Source organism: Aspergillus welwitschiae, assembly GCF_003344945.1.
Source record: "Aspergillus welwitschiae strain CBS 139.54b unplaced genomic scaffold BDQ94scaffold_9, whole genome shotgun sequence".
In the NCBI taxonomy this organism is placed as follows: Eukaryota; Fungi; Ascomycota; class Eurotiomycetes; order Eurotiales; family Aspergillaceae; genus Aspergillus; species Aspergillus welwitschiae.
In genome coordinates, this window is record NW_020798703.1 from 811905 (window position 1) to 830243 (window position 18339).

Below are 18339 nucleotides of genomic sequence, written 5' to 3' on the forward strand. Positions count from 1 at the left end.
CCGAGGGGAAAATTACCCCATTTGGGACAGGCGGCATCTTTTTCCATTTCGTCGTCAAATCCACACCAAGATTCTTGTAGTCTCTGCATGTCTTGGATTCTGGTTGTGCATTCTTTCGCCTCATCCATTGTCCAATCCCTCCAGCTCCAGTGTATCTCTACTCCCTCCGCTTTAACCCACTTTGACCTCCATCTCGGCCCCGACATACCCGATCCAGCTACTTTTCCCCGCGTCCCTGTGCTTTTCTTTCCCCCGCACTTTGCTTCCACTTCCTACCCCAGCTCGGCATTCGGGGCGTTATATCCCTTTCCCCTTTTTGACTGACTGTACTGAGCTGAAAGGGATAGCTAGTATACTGCATAGCTTCCCCACGGAACGGACGCATCAGCCTCGCTCCGATGATCCCGGCCCAGTCTGGCCGAACACGTTGGGGTTCCATGACGATCCCTCGTGAGACTATTTCTACGCAGCTAGATGGTTGAGATGTATGGCTAGCTCATCAAGCGTCTACCAAGGAAACCGCTGAAACTACTGAAGCTACTGGGAGCTACGGACTATTCCATCCAACACCACGGAATTAGTGCAATGTCGCTACCAATGTTTTCATCATTCATCACGAAGAAGAGAAGAAAAAAAAAAAGTCTAGCCAGTCTAGGAACGAGAATATGAACAAAATAACCCCCTAATCGGTGGCCGGCACCTGCCGTCGCCACACCTTCACCGGCATATCTCCCAGAATCAAGTTCATCGTCTCCAGTCGCTTCAGCTCCCACCCGGGGTACGGCAGCGCAAACTCATACCGATGCACCAACGTCGCCAGGATCTTCGTCTGCTCCAAGTACGAGATGTTCCGCCCGATACAAGACCGTGCCCCCGCCGAGAACGCCACAAAGTACGGCTGCAGCGCTTTCCCTTCTTCTCCCAACCACCGCTCCGGGATGTACTGGTCCGCCTTGGGGAAGGCCCGCTCGTCGCGGTGCGCAACATACGCCGACATGCTGACCGTTGTCTTTCCCGGCACCCACTGGCCCAGGATCTCCATTCCCTCTTCCGGCGTCTCGCGCGGGAGCCCGTGCGACGTTGGCGGAAAGATCCGGAGCGATTCGTCCAGGCACGCCCGGAGATACGGCAAGTGCTTCACCTTGTCGTATGGCGCAACGACTTCGTCCGCGTCCAGAACTGCGTCGATCTCTTCCCGGAGCTTAGCCAGGCACTCCGGATTCCGCAGCAGCTGGTACATCACGTTGGCGATCGCGATCGCCGTTGTCACGCTGCCTGCGTTCATCATGATGTTCACTTCCGACACCACGTCGCCCCATTCCAGGTTGTTGGCCCGTCCGTTCTTATCCTCCATCAGTGCCTGGAAGAAGTCATCGAGCTTCTCTCCAGCCTCGTACCGTCGCAGGCGCTCGATGCTGCGCCGCCACACAATATTGTCCCAGTTGTCTGAGGACTTTTGCATCCGTCCGAAGAACGGGATCACGTTGACCAGCTTGTTCAGCACCGGATACCATTCGTAGTTCCAGAGAATAAGCGACTGCTTCCGGGCCGTAGGGTACAGCGCCTCTCGGAGGTGCACCGTGTACGTCGACCCATCCTTCCGCTCGGCTATACAGACATCGCTGCCCTGGTCCAAGAAGCCCAGCTTCTCCGACAGGCCGATATCTGCGATTGCATCCAGCGTGAAGTAGTTGGTCCAGGCGCGAAAATCCACCGTCAGGTCCTTGGGGTCCGGCGCAACCTTGCCGGACGCCACAGCCGCAGACGGAGCGGCCGTGCACACCTTGTCAAAGTGGGCCACCACCTTCTCGACCTTGTCGCTGACCTTGTGCTCCCACGTCTCAAGGTTCTTGAGAGCGTAGGCGGATGACAGAACCTTACGCTTCCGCGCATGGTCCCCCTTATCTACCACATCGGCTAGGTGATAATGCGTGCCTGCCGTGACCACGTAGGATGGGTCCTTGATGCACTTGGTGTTATGGCCGTAGATGTCCTTAATCGCGCGCACATCGCCATAGGAGAGCGTATTGGGTCCGGTACGAATCACCGGCTTCTCCTGGTGCAGCTCCTGCAGTTCTCGCGACCGGAACCCGCGGGAAGCCATGAGCATGAACGGTATAGCAGACATCCCGGAGATTGGTGTAAGGTTGGGGTATTTTCGGAGACCTGAGACACTCGCTAGTCAGCATATGGACTCCGTAGATAACCTGCCATATATACGAGTATGGACATACCTTTGGGGTCTCTGATATACTGCACAAATGGCCATGCCAGGAAGTAGGAGATGCCCACGATCCCGATAAAGAACGCGTAAGGGGCGATCGTGAAAAGTGACCACATGGTTGCTCCTTAAGGACGTCACGATAACACCGTGCAAGAGAAACACAGTAGATCAATAAATTAAAGGTCAGAATGACGAACGAGGTTCAGATATCAAAGGTTCCTGGCCCGTACCAGCAAGCTCTCTAGTCCGGAGAGCAGCTACTTATAACCTCAGGTAAACCAGGAGGAGAAGGGTATAAATGGTTAAACTAACCCATCCTCGTGAACCGCAGATACCGACCTTCCAAGCATCCCACCATGCTCACAACATCGTAACTCCCTGGCTATGTGTAGCTACTGCCATGTCATTCTAGCATGATGCCGGGCAAAACTGCCATTCAGGGCCATCCAGCCAGGGCGGAGAGAATTTCCTGTTTGTGCACCGCCACCACCGACAGAGTAAAAACCCTCGCGCGTTTGCCGGTTGAATTGTGATGGAAACAATTCGCGAGAGATCAGCTAGACCCACCAGATTCTGACAGGAGCCCCATACCCCGGCTATTGTGCAAATGATTCCCCGGTACTTATCGTCATATTAGCGGGGTTGACGGTGTTTGAGGACAACCCCGAGATGTGCAGATCGGCCAATGGAGACACACAGATATCCGGGTCCAAGCAAGTCTGGGGTAACCTGGGGATATGGCTGTCATCATAAACAGACCCATGGAACCGTGCCGAACCTTGAGGCAATACCCGGGCATTCCATACCCCCCTCTTCGAGTCCTGTAGTTGGCCATGAGAATGAGGGGGCAGGCATGTACCCCCCTCTTCGAATGTGGGTGATGGCCATGGGGTCAATTCTCGGCAATAGTCTTTCTGATTGCATATATGCCCGCTGTCATCGTAGATAATCCTCCTACTCAGTCTTTAGCCACGTCGGCCGGGCTTCTGTGGTCATTGCACGGGTGTAATCTAATTAACACTTCATCCATAACCTGTATCTTCTTAGCATACCGTTTCATTGTTTAGACTTTGGTTGTTTCCCATAGCCCTAATCCAGACCATCATGGATCCTGCAGACGACTATGTGCCGGCCATCGACGATCTGAAACCAGAGACTTTCCACGTTGACAACCTTGGTGCCGCGGAGGGCTTGGACGATTCAATCGAGACGACAAATCCTGGCAAGGCAGTATGGCTGATTGCGTGCACGGTGTCCATGGGCGGGTTTCTCTTTGGTAGGCATGCCCCAGACCATTAGCGTTTCGTGGCCCATCATAGCCAGTACCAGCTAACATGGTTCTTTCCCCTCACTCGTCCAGGGTACGACACGGGTGTAATATCCGCCGTCCTCGTCAGCCTTGGGACCGACCTCGGCCAGGCTCTGTCCTCTAACGACCAGGAACTTGTCACCTCCATAACTTCAGGGGGTGCATTGATCGGCGCCGTTCTGGCTGGTATGACTTCAGACAAGTATGGACGGAAACTGGCTATCTATATTGGCTGTGCGGTATTCTTCGTGGGAACAGCCTTGCAAGCCACGGCGTTCTCGCTGGCCCAGATGGTGGTTGGTCGCCTGGTGGTTGGTTTTGGAGTTGGTGAAGCGGCAATGATCGTTCCCCTGTATATCGGAGAGATGGCACCTGCCAGATTCCGTGGTCGACTGATTGTGTTCGATAACATTTGTGTGACCTTTGGCCAGCTCATTGCCTATGCCCTCGGGGCCGCATTCACTAACGTACATCAGGGCTGGCGGTACACAATTGCCATTGGTGCTGTTCCTGCCATTGCTCTGGCGGCTACAATGCCCTTGTGCCCGGAAACGCCTCGCCAGCTGATTTCTCATGGTCGCGACGATGAAGCCAAGAGAGTAATCCGAAAGATATTTCCTCATGCCACGGAACAACAAGTGGTTAACAAAATCAAGGTGGTTCGGCATTCTATTGAAGAGGTTGCCGCTTCCGTATCAGACAAGAGCCTATGGTGGCAGATGAAACAACTTTTCACTGTAGGCGCTAATTTGCGCGCCCTGGCCACGGCCTGCTCTATCATGGCTGGTAGAAACCCGAGCCCTTCTCGTGTTTCCGATCATGGATGCTGACATTATCCAGTATCACAATTAGGAGGATTTAACACGCTGATGTACTATTCCGCCACATTGTTCTCGCTAGTCGGCTTTAATCAGGCCACAGCCGTCTCCATCGTCGTTGGAGCGACGAATTTTGTGTTTGGATTCCCCAACTTCGCCTTCATTGACCGCTTTGGAAGAAGATCAATGCTTCTCGTCACCGTGTTGGGAATGGTAAGTGCTGCATCTTCATGGAGCTCGCTTGCATCGTCGCTTTGACTAACATTGACATAGTCCCTCTCCCTGGTGGTCGTTGCCATCGCATTCCATTGGATCCCTGTGAATTCGGATCTGAGCGTCACCGGACCGCACGAGATGACCTGGGCGAGTATTCTTCTCCTTGTCGCGCTGATCGTGTACATTGCTTTCTATTCGGCTGGTGTCGCACCTATTTCCTGGGTGGGCACTGAATTTCTCCCCTTAGAAGTGCGTGCACTTGGCACAATGCTGAATACCGTGACCTGTTGGGGTTGTAATATCATCATCTCGTCGACGTTTCTGTCCATGATGAAGGCTATGACCCCCAGCGGAGTTTTTGCATTCTATGCGGGTATCTGCTTTCTCGGATGGGTCTTCGTCATCTTCTGCTATGCGGAGGTGCACAATATGCCTCTGGAGTCGGTGCGGGAAATCTACACCCACGGCTTCGGGGTTAGACACGCCAAGCGATTGCAGAGGGAGCTCCGAGAGGCGAGAGCGAACGAGCAAAGTGCCCCATAGATCGATTCCCGAAGCCTCCCGCAGTTGCTCTGTGTATCGTTTGATCTGTGCGCAAGACAGCCATCCTGGCGCAGAGACGCTGGATCCACCCCGGCTTCAAGCTTCGGCGGTAGGAAGTAGTCCTGGCGGCTCAGCACTTGTATGTACGATGCATGTTCCTTTACCCTTTAGTTATAGAGTAGAAAAAGTGCGTTCGGTCATTTCTGTCCGCACGCCCACGGGCCGGTGAATGGATAGTCCGTAGTGAATTGATGCAGCTTGAAACGCTTTTCCTCATTGGGAGATTTCCTGCCCCAGTCAATGGCTTGGAGCTACTATCAACAGCCATCAATACCCACTGTTGCATCCTCTTGTTTTCGCTTGTCTCCTGCTCCCACTATCCAGTTTCTTCACTTTTTAGATCCCCAGGAATACTGTAGAATTTCCTCAGCCATCCTCTCAGAGGCCGAATCGGATGTGCAAACAGGCAGTGGTCCTAGCGCCGTGGCAACCGAAGACCAGAAAGGTACGTACGGCAGACTTGCGCATTCACGCGCGCCGCTAGCCAGTCTCTAACCAGCAAGTCAATGCATGTTAGTCCAGGCCAACATACCTCAACAACAATGGCCCATTCACCATTCGCTAGAGAGCTTCAAGTGGCCTGTCTCGCCGTCCAGCGAGCCAGCATAGTCACCAAGACCATGCTGGCGGAGGCAGATAAGGGATCTACCGACAAGGCAGACGCGTCCCCAGTGACCATAGCCGACTTTGCGTCACAGGCCATTTTGATTAGTGCGATCCGCCATAACTTCCCCAGCGACAAATTTGTCGGGGAGGAATCAGCATCAGCCCTGCGGAATGATCCCGCACTAGCCGACCGAGTGTGGCAGCTGGTATCCACAACCCAATTGCATGATACCGAGAGCGAAGAGATCGTCGCAGCCCCCTCGTCGCTAGAAGAGATGCTAAGCATCATAGATTTGGGCGGCAATGGGGAAGGAGCCGGTCATACGCGCACCTGGATCTTGGATCCTATTGACGGGACAGCGTCGTTTATTCAGGGCCGGCAGTATGCTGTTTCCGTGGCGCTTGTCGACAAGGGCGAGCAGAAGGTCGGTGTGGTCGGATATCCCAATCTGCACTTCCACAGCACCGTGGTCCACGAAGACACAGTTGATCGGGATGGATACGGGATCATGCTGTCGGCAATCCGGGGCCAGGGTACATACAAGCGTCAGATGAGCAAGGAGCGCCTGCAGCCCGCCGTGAAGGTGTACAACGTCCTGGCACGGACCGATACCGGCCAGCCCGATCTGGCATTTGCAGAGAGCATGGAGAGCCCCTACATCGATCAGCGGCTACACCAGGTTGTTCGCGAGAGACTGGGTGTCACCAGGCCCGTTACTGACCTATGGTCCATGCAAGCCAAGTATGCAGCCCTGGTGGTGGGCGGGTGCAACGTGATGGTCCGTATCCCCCGAAGCCCCGAGTATCGTGCCTATGCGTGGGACCATGCCGGCGGCATGCTGGTGTATGAGGAATCCGGCGGCATGATCACCGATCTGGACGGTCAGCCTTTCAACTATGGGCGAGGCCGGACGCTGGCAGATAACTTGGGTCTAGTTGCCACATTCCCAGACATTCACTCGACGGTGCTGGGACTTGCACGGGAGATCAGAGGAAGAAGAGAAGAGGACGGAATGAAAGACAACACGCAATGACGAGAGAGAAGACGAAAGGGAGAAAGAACACACGGAAATAGAGAAGAGAGAGGAGAGGCAGCGTGGATTTGAGCCGCCGAGCCTCATCAGGCCATAAGCTGCTCCCCTTCGCCTCCCTTTCCCCCTCATCTCTCACTGCCCCAAACATTGATTTCAGTTATATGCCTTGATCCGATTCGAACATCAAATCGTCTACGTAAATGTATAGAGTCAATAGAATCTCCTACAATCATACGTTTCTCAATCGTTCTTGAATAGCCCGTGGAATTTTTAAATGCCCATACAGTCAGAACAGGAAAAACAAAAACCTAGGACCAACGGTCCCAAGATGCAGGAATGGAGAAAAGCCACAACAGTATAAAAGGAAAATGTTCTCATCAAGGAAATTCGTGACTTCATGGTCGTTAAATATAACCGGTCGGAAACAATCGCACACGCACGCACACACACACATACCATACCACAAGATGACCAAAAAGCACCGTAACGCTGACCATCCCTCGCTTGATCCGTAGAGAAAGTGAGAAAAGCGAAGCGCGCAGTCCCAACGCTGCTCCATGAACAACCCAGATAACACACCCCTTGCGAGTAGGCTTCCCATCAATTGGGAAACCCTCCATGGGGAAGCAACAGAAGACATACAAACGATCGAAAACCAGGTCTGTGGAGGGACCAAGCAATGCAGCCATCCCTACCAGTGCCGGTGTCCAGACACTGTTCAAACCAATCCGAGAAACCATGCAACCAACGCAAAAGGCAAAGACACAATAGGGCGCTGTCTGTCAAATGCAATTGTTGAAACGCTCGAGTGGTGACGAATAGCCTTCCACCCGGTCGCTTCATATCCCATACCCTGCCGTGCTGAATGTGTAGTCTATTATAAGAGTTAAAAACAACAACCAGGAACGTGAAAATCCCCTCAATTCACTCCAAGAAAGGGAAACCAATAACCCATAACAGAACTAGATTTTTGTCTTTCCTTGGAAATTTCTTCTTTTTTTTTTTTCTGCTTTTATTTCTTTTTGCCACTCCAGATCTTCACCTGGTCAGGAAAGACGACTCCGGGAATGAACAGTTACCGACGACGACCCATGACACCGCCAGCCTTCATGGGCTGGAGCCCAAGGGGCACACCTCCAACGGGACCGCCGACTTCGCTCAGCGTCTTACGGCGCTTGCTATCATACTCCGTTCCTCGACTGTCTGGTCGAGGAATGCGATCCACGTCGTCGTCTTCCCGCATCCGCTTATTGGAGCCTAGGGAACCGTTCATGCTTGTCGAATACCCAGGAGCAGAGTTCGAAGCAACGGAGTAATTGTCAGAGGTCGCACCGTTGCCCGATGTTCCTCTGGTGTCGCTAACGATGTTGTATAGACTGCTCGCGGCGGCGGGGCGCGGAGGAGTGTTGTATCCCGAGCCCCAAGGGGGCGGAGGCCCACCACTCGTACGGGGGGTCATACGTTCAGACCCATTCTGTTGCGTGGGCGAGCCCGTGATCTCTGGCGTAAGTTGGGAGTGGTCCCCCGCCAGGCTGCCCACCGAAGTGTTGGTGGTGTAGGTGTAGGAGCCCCGGTTGGTGTTATATCCAGAATTGTCATGCTGCACATACTCGGTCTCATGCTCTGGCACTTGCTCAGCTCCATTGCTTCCAACGTGCCCATTACTGTGGGCATAGCGTTCCTGCTTCACCTCAGGTGCGTCCGTCTCCGGCTGGCCGCCAGGCGTCCGGCTTGACGGGGGCCCCATCTCGCTCTTGATGTAAGGATGAGACGGGATCGTTTGGCCATAGGAAGCCATACCAGTCTGAGTCAAAGGTTGCTGGGAAGCATAATGGGGGTGAGAAGGCGGGGCAGCGGAGTAATATGGCTTCGAATCATACCCGGACTGGCCTTGGAACGACTGCATTCCCTGCATGTTGCTGCCGGGGGGTGTGGTGGCAGGCGTAGTCGGCATTGAGCGGGCATTGCTCAGGGCCGTGTCAATAGAGAGCGGCTGGGAGTTCGGTACCCCAGAGTTCATCCCTTGGTTGTTCCAGTCATAGGAGTTACTGGGGTTGGTAATGGGCATGAGGCTCGAGGCACTGGCAGGGGGCGTGGGAAATGTGTGTGCTCGATCAAGCGCCGGCCGAGCACCGGCCTGAGAAGCCATGGTGTGGGGTTGCGGCATGTGCGAAGGAACTGTGCCCTGTAGAGAGTGATGATGGTGCAAAGCTGGCGGCTGAGGCCCCTGGGATGCTCGCGCAGCCTGAGGGCCTTCCAATCGCCGCTGTTGCGATTCCTGCACCACCATGTTCGTCCGACTCTGATTTGTGGGGTGGTACAAAAGACCACCAATATTGTGAACGAATAGGGGATACAGGAGATCTGTGATCTTCTCCTTGTTGGCGAATTCGAGGGCACGCTCGAAGGGGATCCTAGAGCAAAATTCAGTCAGTCCTGATTGGTGGAAATCGAGCATTCAGAGAATCGTACCAGACGCCCTTCAGATGCATTGGTCCAATCTTGACAACGTGTCGGACCTTCTCGCTCTTCAGAATACCATCGCGGCGACCTCGGGTCATTCCTGCGACGTTTAGGAGCTTCGTGCCGTTGATCATATGATTGTCTGCAGATACACATTAGCACGAAGCCAGAAAGTGGCAGCTGAAGGCATGCTTACCTTCTCTTCTTGCCACGCAGACACCCTTGGCTTCCACTTGGTAGCAGAGGCTGCCTTCATCTTCCCACAAGGTGGCAGTAACGCGCGGTTTCGCTCCGGGCGGGGCGACCTGGCCAGTGGGATCATACACATAGCCTTGTAAGGGGGTCCCGGTCGTGTTCCCATAACCCGCTGTCGGGACAGCACCATGCGTTGCCACAGCTATGGATATGCAGTCAGATTCGGGGTGCAGCTGTTCGTGACAAATGGAGTAGGACGTACCTGGTAAAGGCAACAACTGGGTTGGGACACCACTGCTCATGGAGGTGGTCGGGGGTTGCGGACCTCCCTGAGAGGAGGTCACTCCACCAGGGTAAGCATACTGGGAATACGAGCTTGCCGGGCCATAGGTCGTCGATGCTGGCTGCAGAACAGGTGGCTGCTGGTACTGGTAATGAGCTAACCCTCCCGCAGTGGCGGCATGAGGCGCGTACGGCTGAGCGGATGACAGGTGCGATGAGTGGACATCGATGTAGGATTGTGTTTGGTTCATGCTGCCAAGTGAAGTCTGGTTTTGATAGAATCCGTCACTAACGGGGTTTTGTTGGAGCGAGTACTCTTGGGTGGAGGAATCCAATGAGAGCCGGCCCTGACCACCTGTCGCGAGGTCTGCAGACGTAGGCGGTGGGCTTCTAGCTTCACTAACTACAGGCGCAGCTCCCGATAAACTTGTTCGAGTGCTCGTGTTGTTGGAACCAAGGGCCGACGCGTCTTCGTAGCTAGCCCGGTAGGACTGGCCCGAGATGGCCTGCGTGGCCGTTGGTAGACTGAGAGCTGGGAGTTTGTCGCCAGACAAAAGGGGTCGCTCCGCGGCGTGGTGGTTATACCAAGGAATATCAACAGGACCTCTGGTGTGGACCTGCGAAATCGACGGCAGCTCCAGCTTTTCGGTTGACGGGGGTAACGGTCTTGAAAAGTGAGGCGAACGGGAGCGATCGGACGTCGGACTCAACGATGTGTCCGGCGTGCCGTGAGCAGGTGAAACTTGTCGGTTCTTGTTTTCAGGTCTTTTGTCAACAAATAATTGTCAGTTCGCAAAGGCACGATCTGACTATAGCAGGAAATAACAAAGCGAACTTTTTTTTTTCTCTTCGTGGGTGCTTTCTTTTCTTCCCGGGATGAGATTTAGACTTGTCGTAAATGTATCGCGACCAATAGAATGGGTCAGACACAAGAGGATCAAGTTGGCAGGTGAGCCGAACAAAAGAGAAGCTTCTAACAGGCAACGCAGAACATGCAAGGGTGTGCAATCGTGGCAAGCTCGTGGGAAGTCGTAACCGTAACACGCTTGAAGATATGGCCGGCGCAACTGGACGAGGAAATCGCTATGCAGTGAGGGTACTGACAGAAATCTAAATCCAGATACTTTCAAGAATCTTGAGTCGTCACAGGCGAAACCATGAAAGCAGGACAACAAGCGCTTGCGGATGGTTAACAGAAATCGCTCAGCCAATTTAGAAGCACAGAATCATGGGTCTCGTTTCAAGTCGTAAGAACAGAGCGGGAGAAGGCGACGTGACAGTCCAGCATCAAACGTCAAAACAGTTTGGGTGACTTGCAACCAAAAGCGGTAGCACAGATGAGACGCGTCAAGCGGGCGAATGGCGATGATTCTGCGACGAGTTCAGAGAACAGGCTCGTTAAGGCGTCGTAACAGGTCGTAGCAGGTCGTCGAGGAGCGGGAGGCGATACAGGCACTGACAGTTCTACGAACGGGTCAATAACCTCATGCGAGCAAATTGGCAAGAGACAGAGAAACAGTAACGGGCAAAATAATGAGTCATGAAAATAGAAAAAGAAAAGAGTAATGGAGAAGTAGCAGGCGTAAGAAAGTCGTTCAGTTCGTCCACATAGCCACGTAGAGGGGGGAAACAGGGAAAAAGCAAGACAAGAGACGAGGTCGTGATTGATGGAGGGGGGAATGGTGGAGGGAAGCAGAGGCGGAGGTGTATGTATAAGAAGGCGTCAAACGGAAGGGATGGTACAGCAACGGAGGAGAGGCCAAGGGAGACCGGTGGGGACCAGGAAAAAATAGTAATCCGGACCAAGGAAGTCGGTCGATGGAAATTACTGGGGTTAGGGTGGAAATTGGGAAGAGGGAAATCCAAAAGGGCAGTTAATTTTGGGTAAGGAAAAGAGGTGAGCGAAAAGGTAAAAAAGAGAAAAAGAAAAAAGGGAAAAAGGACAAAATGGATAAGGGAAATAATAAAAAAAAAAGAAAAGGAAAAGAAAATGAAATTTAGGGAAAAAAGGGAAAAAAAGAGATAATAAAATCCAAAGAGGAAAGAAAAGAAAAAGAGGGCAACAGATGGGATGAGCAAATGTCAGACACGCTCGACGTGGGCGATCATGACCGAGCAGAAGGACCAAGGCGGTGGAGGGCAGACGGGAATGATTGCAGCGCCGCCGGCGCAGCAGCAGATCATGGGCGAAAGGTGGAGGCTGGGGCAGAAACAGCAAACGCAGGCGCCCCCGGGCTAAGCCTGAGGTTCTCTGCAGCCGCCGGGGTTTCTGGACCGCGACCGATCCGCCTTGGAACCCGTTTAACTCGGTGGGCGGGAAGAGGGGGAAGAGAAAGAAAGAGGGAAAAAAAAAAAAAAAAAAAAAAAAAAAAAAAGAGAGGGCAAGACAACCGAAAAGGGGAAAGAAAATAGAAAGAAATAAAATATAATAATTCAAAAAAAAGGGAGGATGTACCAACTCAAAGATCCAACGTGGTGAGGTTCTGTTGTTCTATCTGCTGTCCCCCCTTAGGAGGATTGATAGGTGTGGTCGGAGCTGAAGGGGCGGGGAGGGGAAGCAATTAGAGACAGCTTTTCACCCATAGATGGCCAACGAGTGGACGAGGGAAATGGGATGGGCCGAGGGGAGAAAGAGTAAAGAGGGGAGAGAGGGGGGGGAACAGGTTGGGTTCGGGAGGGGAAAGGGTATGGTCAGACCGTGCTTTCACTCGGTACGGTAGACCCAGTGGGAGTGGAATAGTGGTAGAGAGACCAGTAGTACTATGGAAGTACTACTACTACTACTAGATAGTACTATCTAGTAGGAAGGAAAGGAAGGGAGGGGAGGGGGCCAGCCGCTCAGCTTCCGCGTTTTAGTGGGAGGCTGGTGGGTTTCGGTTGGGTTTGGGTTGGCGCTGGACCGGCCAGCAGAAAGAGAGTCAAGCCCAGCCTGAGGATCTCCGGCTGACGGGTGCAACCGAAGCCCGCGAAAGACGGCCGAAACACCAGCCAAAACGATGGGATCGGGTGCCAAAAGGTGGGAAACAAACCAAGAAGGGAAGGGCGGTGGGTGTGCTGGGCAGAGAAGGATATTCTAGAAAGGGAGGAAGGTATGCTTTCTTCTCAGACTTCGAACCACGACACGTCTAAATCTGCTCTGTCGCAGGTGGAGCAGAGACAATCCAGCGTATCTGCAGTAGTCCGGTGTCCTCATCGAACCAAGGGAGCGGCAACGGCCATTGGGGGTTGGTCCTCGGGCGGCTGGGCGCGTACCGCAGCAAGGACAGCAGCAGAAGCAGCAGCAACAGAACTCTCACAACAGGAAGTGGTCGGGATCAAGGCAAGACAAGACAAGACAAGAAACAATTCACCCAGCGATCCTCTCGCCTCACGGGGAGAGAGCGCGTGCGCGCGTGTCAGGATGAAAGGAGAGAAAGCTCAACGAGAGAGAATAGGAAAATACACTCACATACCAGCACGTGTATTTGGATCTTTTCTCGATCACCAGTTTCTTTTGAGACCTGCGGCGCGGGAATGTAAGAGAAGCTGCAAGGCAATTGTCTGCCGTCGAATGTCTCTGGTGCTTATAGCTTGGTCGCGCTCGTTGGCTGTCCTTTTTGCGTTTGGCCCTTTTTGCTCTATTATATGTATCAATCTAGGCGTCAGCCCCGGCCGGGTCCGTTTGGAGTCGGTTCTGAAGAACGAGGCAAAAGGGAACTTGGAGAGGGACCGAGCAGTGGATCACTGGGACCGTCTGTCACTATAACTATGTACTAAGTAGTCGTCCTGGGTCCGTCTCTTTTCTCTTTAATAAAACGGAGAAAGGGAAAAAAAAAATTGAGAAAAGAAAAAAAAAGTAATCAAGGTCAAAAAAGAATAAAAATCAAAAAATCAAAATAGAAAGAGGTGTCAGCAAAATCCCCCAACAGCTAAGAGGGGGAGGGATTAACGAGATTGAAAAGAAATGGATAAATCAAAAAAGAAAATCATCAGAGGAAAATAGAAATAAGGAATGCACGATCAAAGTGGTAAAATATGAAAAGAAAATCATAGAAATAAAAATAAAAATAAAAAAGGTTTGATGAAATTAGAATAAGAAAAAGGGAAAAATAAGCAGAAAGGGAAATAGTCAGGTGTGGATCCCGCACTTAAAAAGAGCAAAAGAAGAAGAAGGGGAGTGGGATTTTCTGGGAGACCACGACCGTGCGTCTTGCGGAAGAGCGGAGAGACTACTACACCGTGGGATCTTGGTGCTGGTGCTCCTGCTGCTGCTGCTGCTTCTTCCTGCTAGGCTGCTGCCGGTGCTGGTACTGGTGCTCCCACTCTCTGGCTCTTCCTTCTGGCAGGGTCCAGTCCACAAGTGCTGTGTCAAGCTCAGACAGTGAGGATTCCGCGAATCCGCCACGAAGCAAGGACCATCAGCCGGATAAGCTAAACAAGACGCCGGACAGGAACCACCGTTTGGGCTAGGACAGCGATGATCCAACCGACGCGGTGTCTGCACACTGGCCTCAGATTGGCTCCGGGGGAACACGATGGTGGGAATGACGGAGAGAGAGGGGAAGGAGGGGGGAGATCAGAGTAGCGGCAAACTGATAGGTGAGGTGGTATTGGCAACAAGACAGACACGATACATAGGAAAAATAACCAGGCGTGCGCAGGAGATGTCAGACTTTGGGGGATAAAAAAAAATCAATGATCACGTACCCGTGGGAATAACAATAACCAATGACTATAGCGAGGATGTGAACAATGAGATCGATAGCCTAAGTGGAAGAACAAAAAGACACCCGAGTTCTGGATGGACAGAAGAGTGATGGCACAGAAGAAGCAGAAGACGTACGTCCTGTTCTGCAGGGTCGAGCAACCATTAAGAAACAATTCAATGCGGGCAAAGCCAGAGTTGATCAAAACACAGGCGCCTACTGACCAGCTCGGGAGACCGATCTGATTAGGGAAACCTCATCTGAAATAAGACGGGTTCATTCAATGTCTACTCACTAACTCGCTCTTCATGACCATTGCAGAAAAATGATTGATTTTTTATTCAGATAAAATATTGATCACGGTAATCAAATTCTCACAAGGGTGGAGGAGGACCCAAAAGCCTCGGAGAAGAGGGGGAAGTATTACACCAGTACAGTAGGGAAGAAGCTATAGAAAAGGGAAATTTGGAAAGGAAAATAAAAAAAAGAAAAGAGAGGAGTGATGAAAAAGTAAAAATAAAAAAAAAGGAAATAAAATAAATGTCGCTAAAATAAAATGAAATGATAAAAAGGGAAAAAGTTGGTGAGTCCTTCACTTCCAATTGACTGCGATAGTCGGGAGCCACTATGAACTGTTGGGACCGATCGCGTTGCTGTAAGTCATTCGATCGTCCTGCGCTGCCGGGATGATGCTGGATCGACTGGAAGACGATCGAAATCAACACAAACTGAGGGAGAGGGAAAAGAGAAAAATGGAAAATAATAATAAGAAGAGGAAAATAATAATAATAATAATACTACTACTAATAATAATGAGAACATCATAAAAGACGAAAATGAAAAACAGAAAGAAAATGATGGAATTATTCTCCCATGAATTCTTTGGCGCCGTTGCTCGGAGCTGATTTGGTCGGTCTGAAATTTAGTCAATTAGCCCAGCTTCGGTGCAGACTGGCTTAGTTTTTTTTTTTTTTTTTTTATTTTTTTTTTTTTTTTTTTTTTTTTTTATTTTTTTTTTTCTACTCATTTATTTTTTTTCTTTTTCTTTCGTTTATTCTGTTCAAAGTCTATTGTCAGTTCGAAACGTGATCGGAGGATCAACCATCCTACGACCTGTGAGAGTGATGTCTCAAAAGCCAGCAGCCTAGGCAGCCAAAGCAGCAGCGGTGCAGTAGTGCTTAGATCGGGTTGTGAAGAACCACGGAAGCAAAGCAAAGCAAACCACCAGATGACGGAATGACAGGCGTGTTCCAGTTCAGTTCCAGGTTCGAACAGGTGTCTCCACGATTGAGCCCGGGTCCCACACCGCGTCGTCCCATGGAATGGCTCAAGCCGTATCTCTGTCACGGGGCGGCGAACCAATGGACAGCATCCATGGGTCCAGAATTTGCCCATTGTGGATATACCGTTGGTAGGACTGCGACTGACTGTAGACGGTTCCCAGTACAACTGTTAATCAATGGATAGCAGTGGACAGGCGATCCTGTACTATTATCTAAGTAGAGCAGGTGCGTGCGTGTGTGTGTGTGTGCAAGTACTAGTACGTAGATACGTAGGATGTCGTCCGATGGTGCGGATTGAACGATAACCATGCTTGCCGACCGGCCAGCCTACATGCTGTAAGGTATTCTTATTTCTGGTGTTTAATCCTTAACCTGCACGAGTCATTCTGGCGCTGCCTAAGTAGAGTGCTGACGGCAAGTCAATCAGTGACGAGCTCGATGCATGAAAGGTACCTGCTCCGTAGATAGTCCATACGCAAATGTGGATTCAGATCCGCCACCAGTAGCAGGGCGCCAGAATGGCCCAGAGCGACCAGGGAACGAATCACAAAAAGAAGGATTACTGGCTAGTAGGGCCATAAGCCTGAAATGTTGGACTTGGGGACCACAAAGATGTACATACAGTAGTCATACTTAGAGTGTCTAGGCAGGTCATACAAAGCCCGCCATCGCAGCAACAATAGAGCTGATGCAAGATGTGAACGGTATGTGGATCATAGGGGAAAGTAAGTATAGCAGCGGGAAGCATTCAACACAGACCAACGAACTATCTGAAAGTGAAAAACCTTGAGATCCAACAACTATCAACTATCAACTATCACAATGTGTCCTTTCAGCCTCGAAACGAGAGAACCGCCGAAAAGAGGACCGCCTTCAAAATGGCGGTGACTTGGCAAGGAGGGGGGAAGGATCAGAAGGAGATGGTGATATGAGAGAGAGAGAGAGAGGAAGGGAGATGAGAGAGAGCGCGCGCGCGCGCGATCGAGTCAGCGTCGGAAGTGAGGGAAATGCGTGAGTGGTTGAGGAGGTGCACACCAAGAGATTTTCTTTACAAGGGATGCAATATTACCCAACCCCCGAACAATCCCTCTTTACTATCTACTAGATAGTACTAGTACTAGTAATTTCGATGTGGTTAATCTCGCACCCTATCTGCTTTTCCGCTCACATTGTCACCCTTCATTTATTTTGCTATTTTGTTATTTATTCCGAAGAATGCCGTAAGAGTATTACCTAACCTAGAGGACACGGTCGCAATGGAATAATATTGAGATTTTCGGTCGTGATCCACTGAACTAGCCATCCTCCTTGATCGCTGTCAAGTCTGGACGAGCCCGTCAATACGAGATCTTTGCTAGGGGCAGACTAGCAGACGCCAGCCAGGAATAGCCTCGCGGCCAAGTGGAGCCTCCCCTCGGGGGGACGAGGGCTCTATTGGCCCGGGGGCTTGGCCTTTGGGGCTGGTGGTGTGTGCGATAAATAATTTAAGGCTTTCGGGACGATCTGGAGGGCGTTAGGGTGCGGGCCCCGCCCAGCGTCACCTCCCCTTCTTTTCTGACTAAAAGGTGGTTCAATGTTACTGGGATAACGCCTGACAAGTCACTACATTTAGATGAGTCTGGTGTGACTGGTCATAGCCGAAGCTAAGTCGGCCAAGCTGGTAGGGTGGAAAATAAAAAAAAAAGAAAAAAACTCTTAGATGAAGTACAATATCTTAGCCGGGATTTGCTGCGAGACTGTGTGAGGCGGCGACAGATGAGAGAAGGAAAAAGGCGATTAACCATTTAAACTGTCAAGGGATCAGTAAATCACTAAATAAATCGATCAGAAAATTGAAGAGAGGGAGCGGAGGGGATGGTCCTCCCATAGTGCTCAGCAGCTTAGGGACTCTACTTTCGTACTAACTAATCCATAATTCATAATCCATAATCCGTAATCCATGACATAATCCCATAAAGCTGGCATAATTTCACTCTTCTGCCCGTCAAACCCAAGCCCAGAAGTTAATCACGACAAAATGCCTCCAAACGGGTAAAGGTCATGCAAGCAAGCGCAGCCCACTCCTTTGTTGCACAGAGCAGAAGTAGAAGAAGAAGAAGCGACCAGGATGAGGCCGAAGGACAGGGATTCCTGCAGATGGCCATTCAAACCACTGGCTGAGAGACAACCACGCAGGCAGGGTGGCGTGCGAGCACCCAGTCGATCAAGTCTGCTCGTCTTCCCACACATACACACACACACACACACACACACACACACACACACACACACACACAGACACAGACACACCCACTCATACACGCATACATCCATCACCCCCGTCAGTTGTACGTCTTATCGGTCGGTAGGGAAGCTCCAGAGCAGAGACATCCTAGTTTCTTGACTAACTAGCTTCGGTCTAAAATTCTGTCAGTTGTCTTCAGATTCCCGACCGGTTACGTCCAGAATACTCTAATCCCAGTCCTGCCTACCTGCTTGCATACAGACGGACAGCTCTTCCAGTAGGTACGAACGGACCTACATGGATACCTGGTACGGAGCAGCCCGCAACTCCATCGCCAGATCATGCGCTTTTACTGTTTTCGGCTGAGTCTGGCCGCTTCATTTCTATTGCCCCTACT

General features: G+C 51.5%; 6 protein-coding genes across 6 annotated transcripts; 2 read left to right on the forward strand and 4 right to left on the reverse strand.

Moving 5' to 3' along the window:
- Window positions 1-86: 86 nt before the first annotated feature.
- On the forward strand, window positions 87-471 carry BDQ94DRAFT_139929 (uncharacterized protein; the record flags this gene model as incomplete). Its single annotated transcript, XM_026765524.1, has 1 exon — window positions 87-471. A coding segment is annotated over one exon (238 nt), but the record flags the coding sequence as incomplete, so codon positions are not given.
- Window positions 452-2624, reverse strand: BDQ94DRAFT_130131 (cytochrome P450). The gene is made up of 2 exons (XM_026763944.1): window positions 2235-2624; window positions 452-2166 (listed from the first exon to the last, which is right to left on the reverse strand). Exons 1-2 carry the CDS (start codon window positions 2338-2340, stop codon window positions 683-685), a joined length of 1590 nt encoding a protein of 529 aa, XP_026628641.1. The 5' UTR covers window positions 2341-2624; the 3' UTR covers window positions 452-682.
- A 704-nt stretch (window positions 2625-3328) lies between these two features.
- Window positions 3329-6810, forward strand: BDQ94DRAFT_158348 (myo-inositol transporter; the record flags this gene model as incomplete). The annotated part of the gene is made up of 7 exons (XM_026768936.1): window positions 3329-3500; window positions 3585-4319; window positions 4374-4564; window positions 4625-5099; window positions 5185-5249; window positions 5519-5615; window positions 5693-6810. The coding sequence occupies 7 exons, from the start codon at window positions 3329-3331 to the stop codon at window positions 6808-6810; spliced, it is 2853 nt and encodes a 950-aa protein (XP_026628642.1).
- Window positions 6811-7667: 857 nt separating this feature from the next.
- Window positions 7668-11292, reverse strand: BDQ94DRAFT_186382 (cell pattern formation-associated protein stuA; the record flags this gene model as incomplete). The annotated part of the gene is made up of 5 exons (XM_026775134.1): window positions 7668-9224; window positions 9283-9415; window positions 9470-9670; window positions 9731-10416; window positions 11234-11292. 5 exons carry the CDS (start codon window positions 11290-11292, stop codon window positions 7886-7888), a joined length of 2418 nt encoding a protein of 805 aa, XP_026628643.1. The 3' UTR covers window positions 7668-7885.
- Window positions 11293-15060: 3768 nt separating this feature from the next.
- BDQ94DRAFT_139941 (uncharacterized protein) lies at window positions 15061-15281 on the reverse strand. The gene has a single exon (XM_026765525.1). The coding sequence runs from the start codon at window positions 15258-15260 to the stop codon at window positions 15096-15098; it is 165 nt and encodes a 54-aa protein (XP_026628644.1). The 5' UTR covers window positions 15261-15281; the 3' UTR covers window positions 15061-15095.
- Window positions 15282-17600: 2319 nt separating this feature from the next.
- On the reverse strand, window positions 17601-17964 carry BDQ94DRAFT_139944 (uncharacterized protein). The gene has a single exon (XM_026765526.1). It carries the CDS (start codon window positions 17945-17947, stop codon window positions 17726-17728), a length of 222 nt encoding a protein of 73 aa, XP_026628645.1. The 5' UTR covers window positions 17948-17964; the 3' UTR covers window positions 17601-17725.
- Between the last annotated feature and the right edge of the window lie 375 nt (window positions 17965-18339).

Bases quoted from the DNA above. Each gene is read 5' to 3' on its own strand.
- BDQ94DRAFT_130131 (XM_026763944.1), bottom strand. From the start codon at position 2,340: ATGTGGTCACTTTTCACGATCGCCCCTTACGCGTTCTTTATCGGGATC. The intron at 2,167-2,234 runs GTATGTCCATAC...CGAGTGTCTCAG, and splicing joins GTATATCAGAGACCCCAAAG to GTCTCCGAAAATACCCCAAC.
- BDQ94DRAFT_139941 (XM_026765525.1), bottom strand. From the start codon at position 15,260: ATGATGTTCTCATTATTATTAGTAGTAGTATTATTATTATTATTATTT.
- BDQ94DRAFT_139944 (XM_026765526.1), bottom strand. From the start codon at position 17,947: ATGTGTGGGAAGACGAGCAGACTTGATCGACTGGGTGCTCGCACGCCA.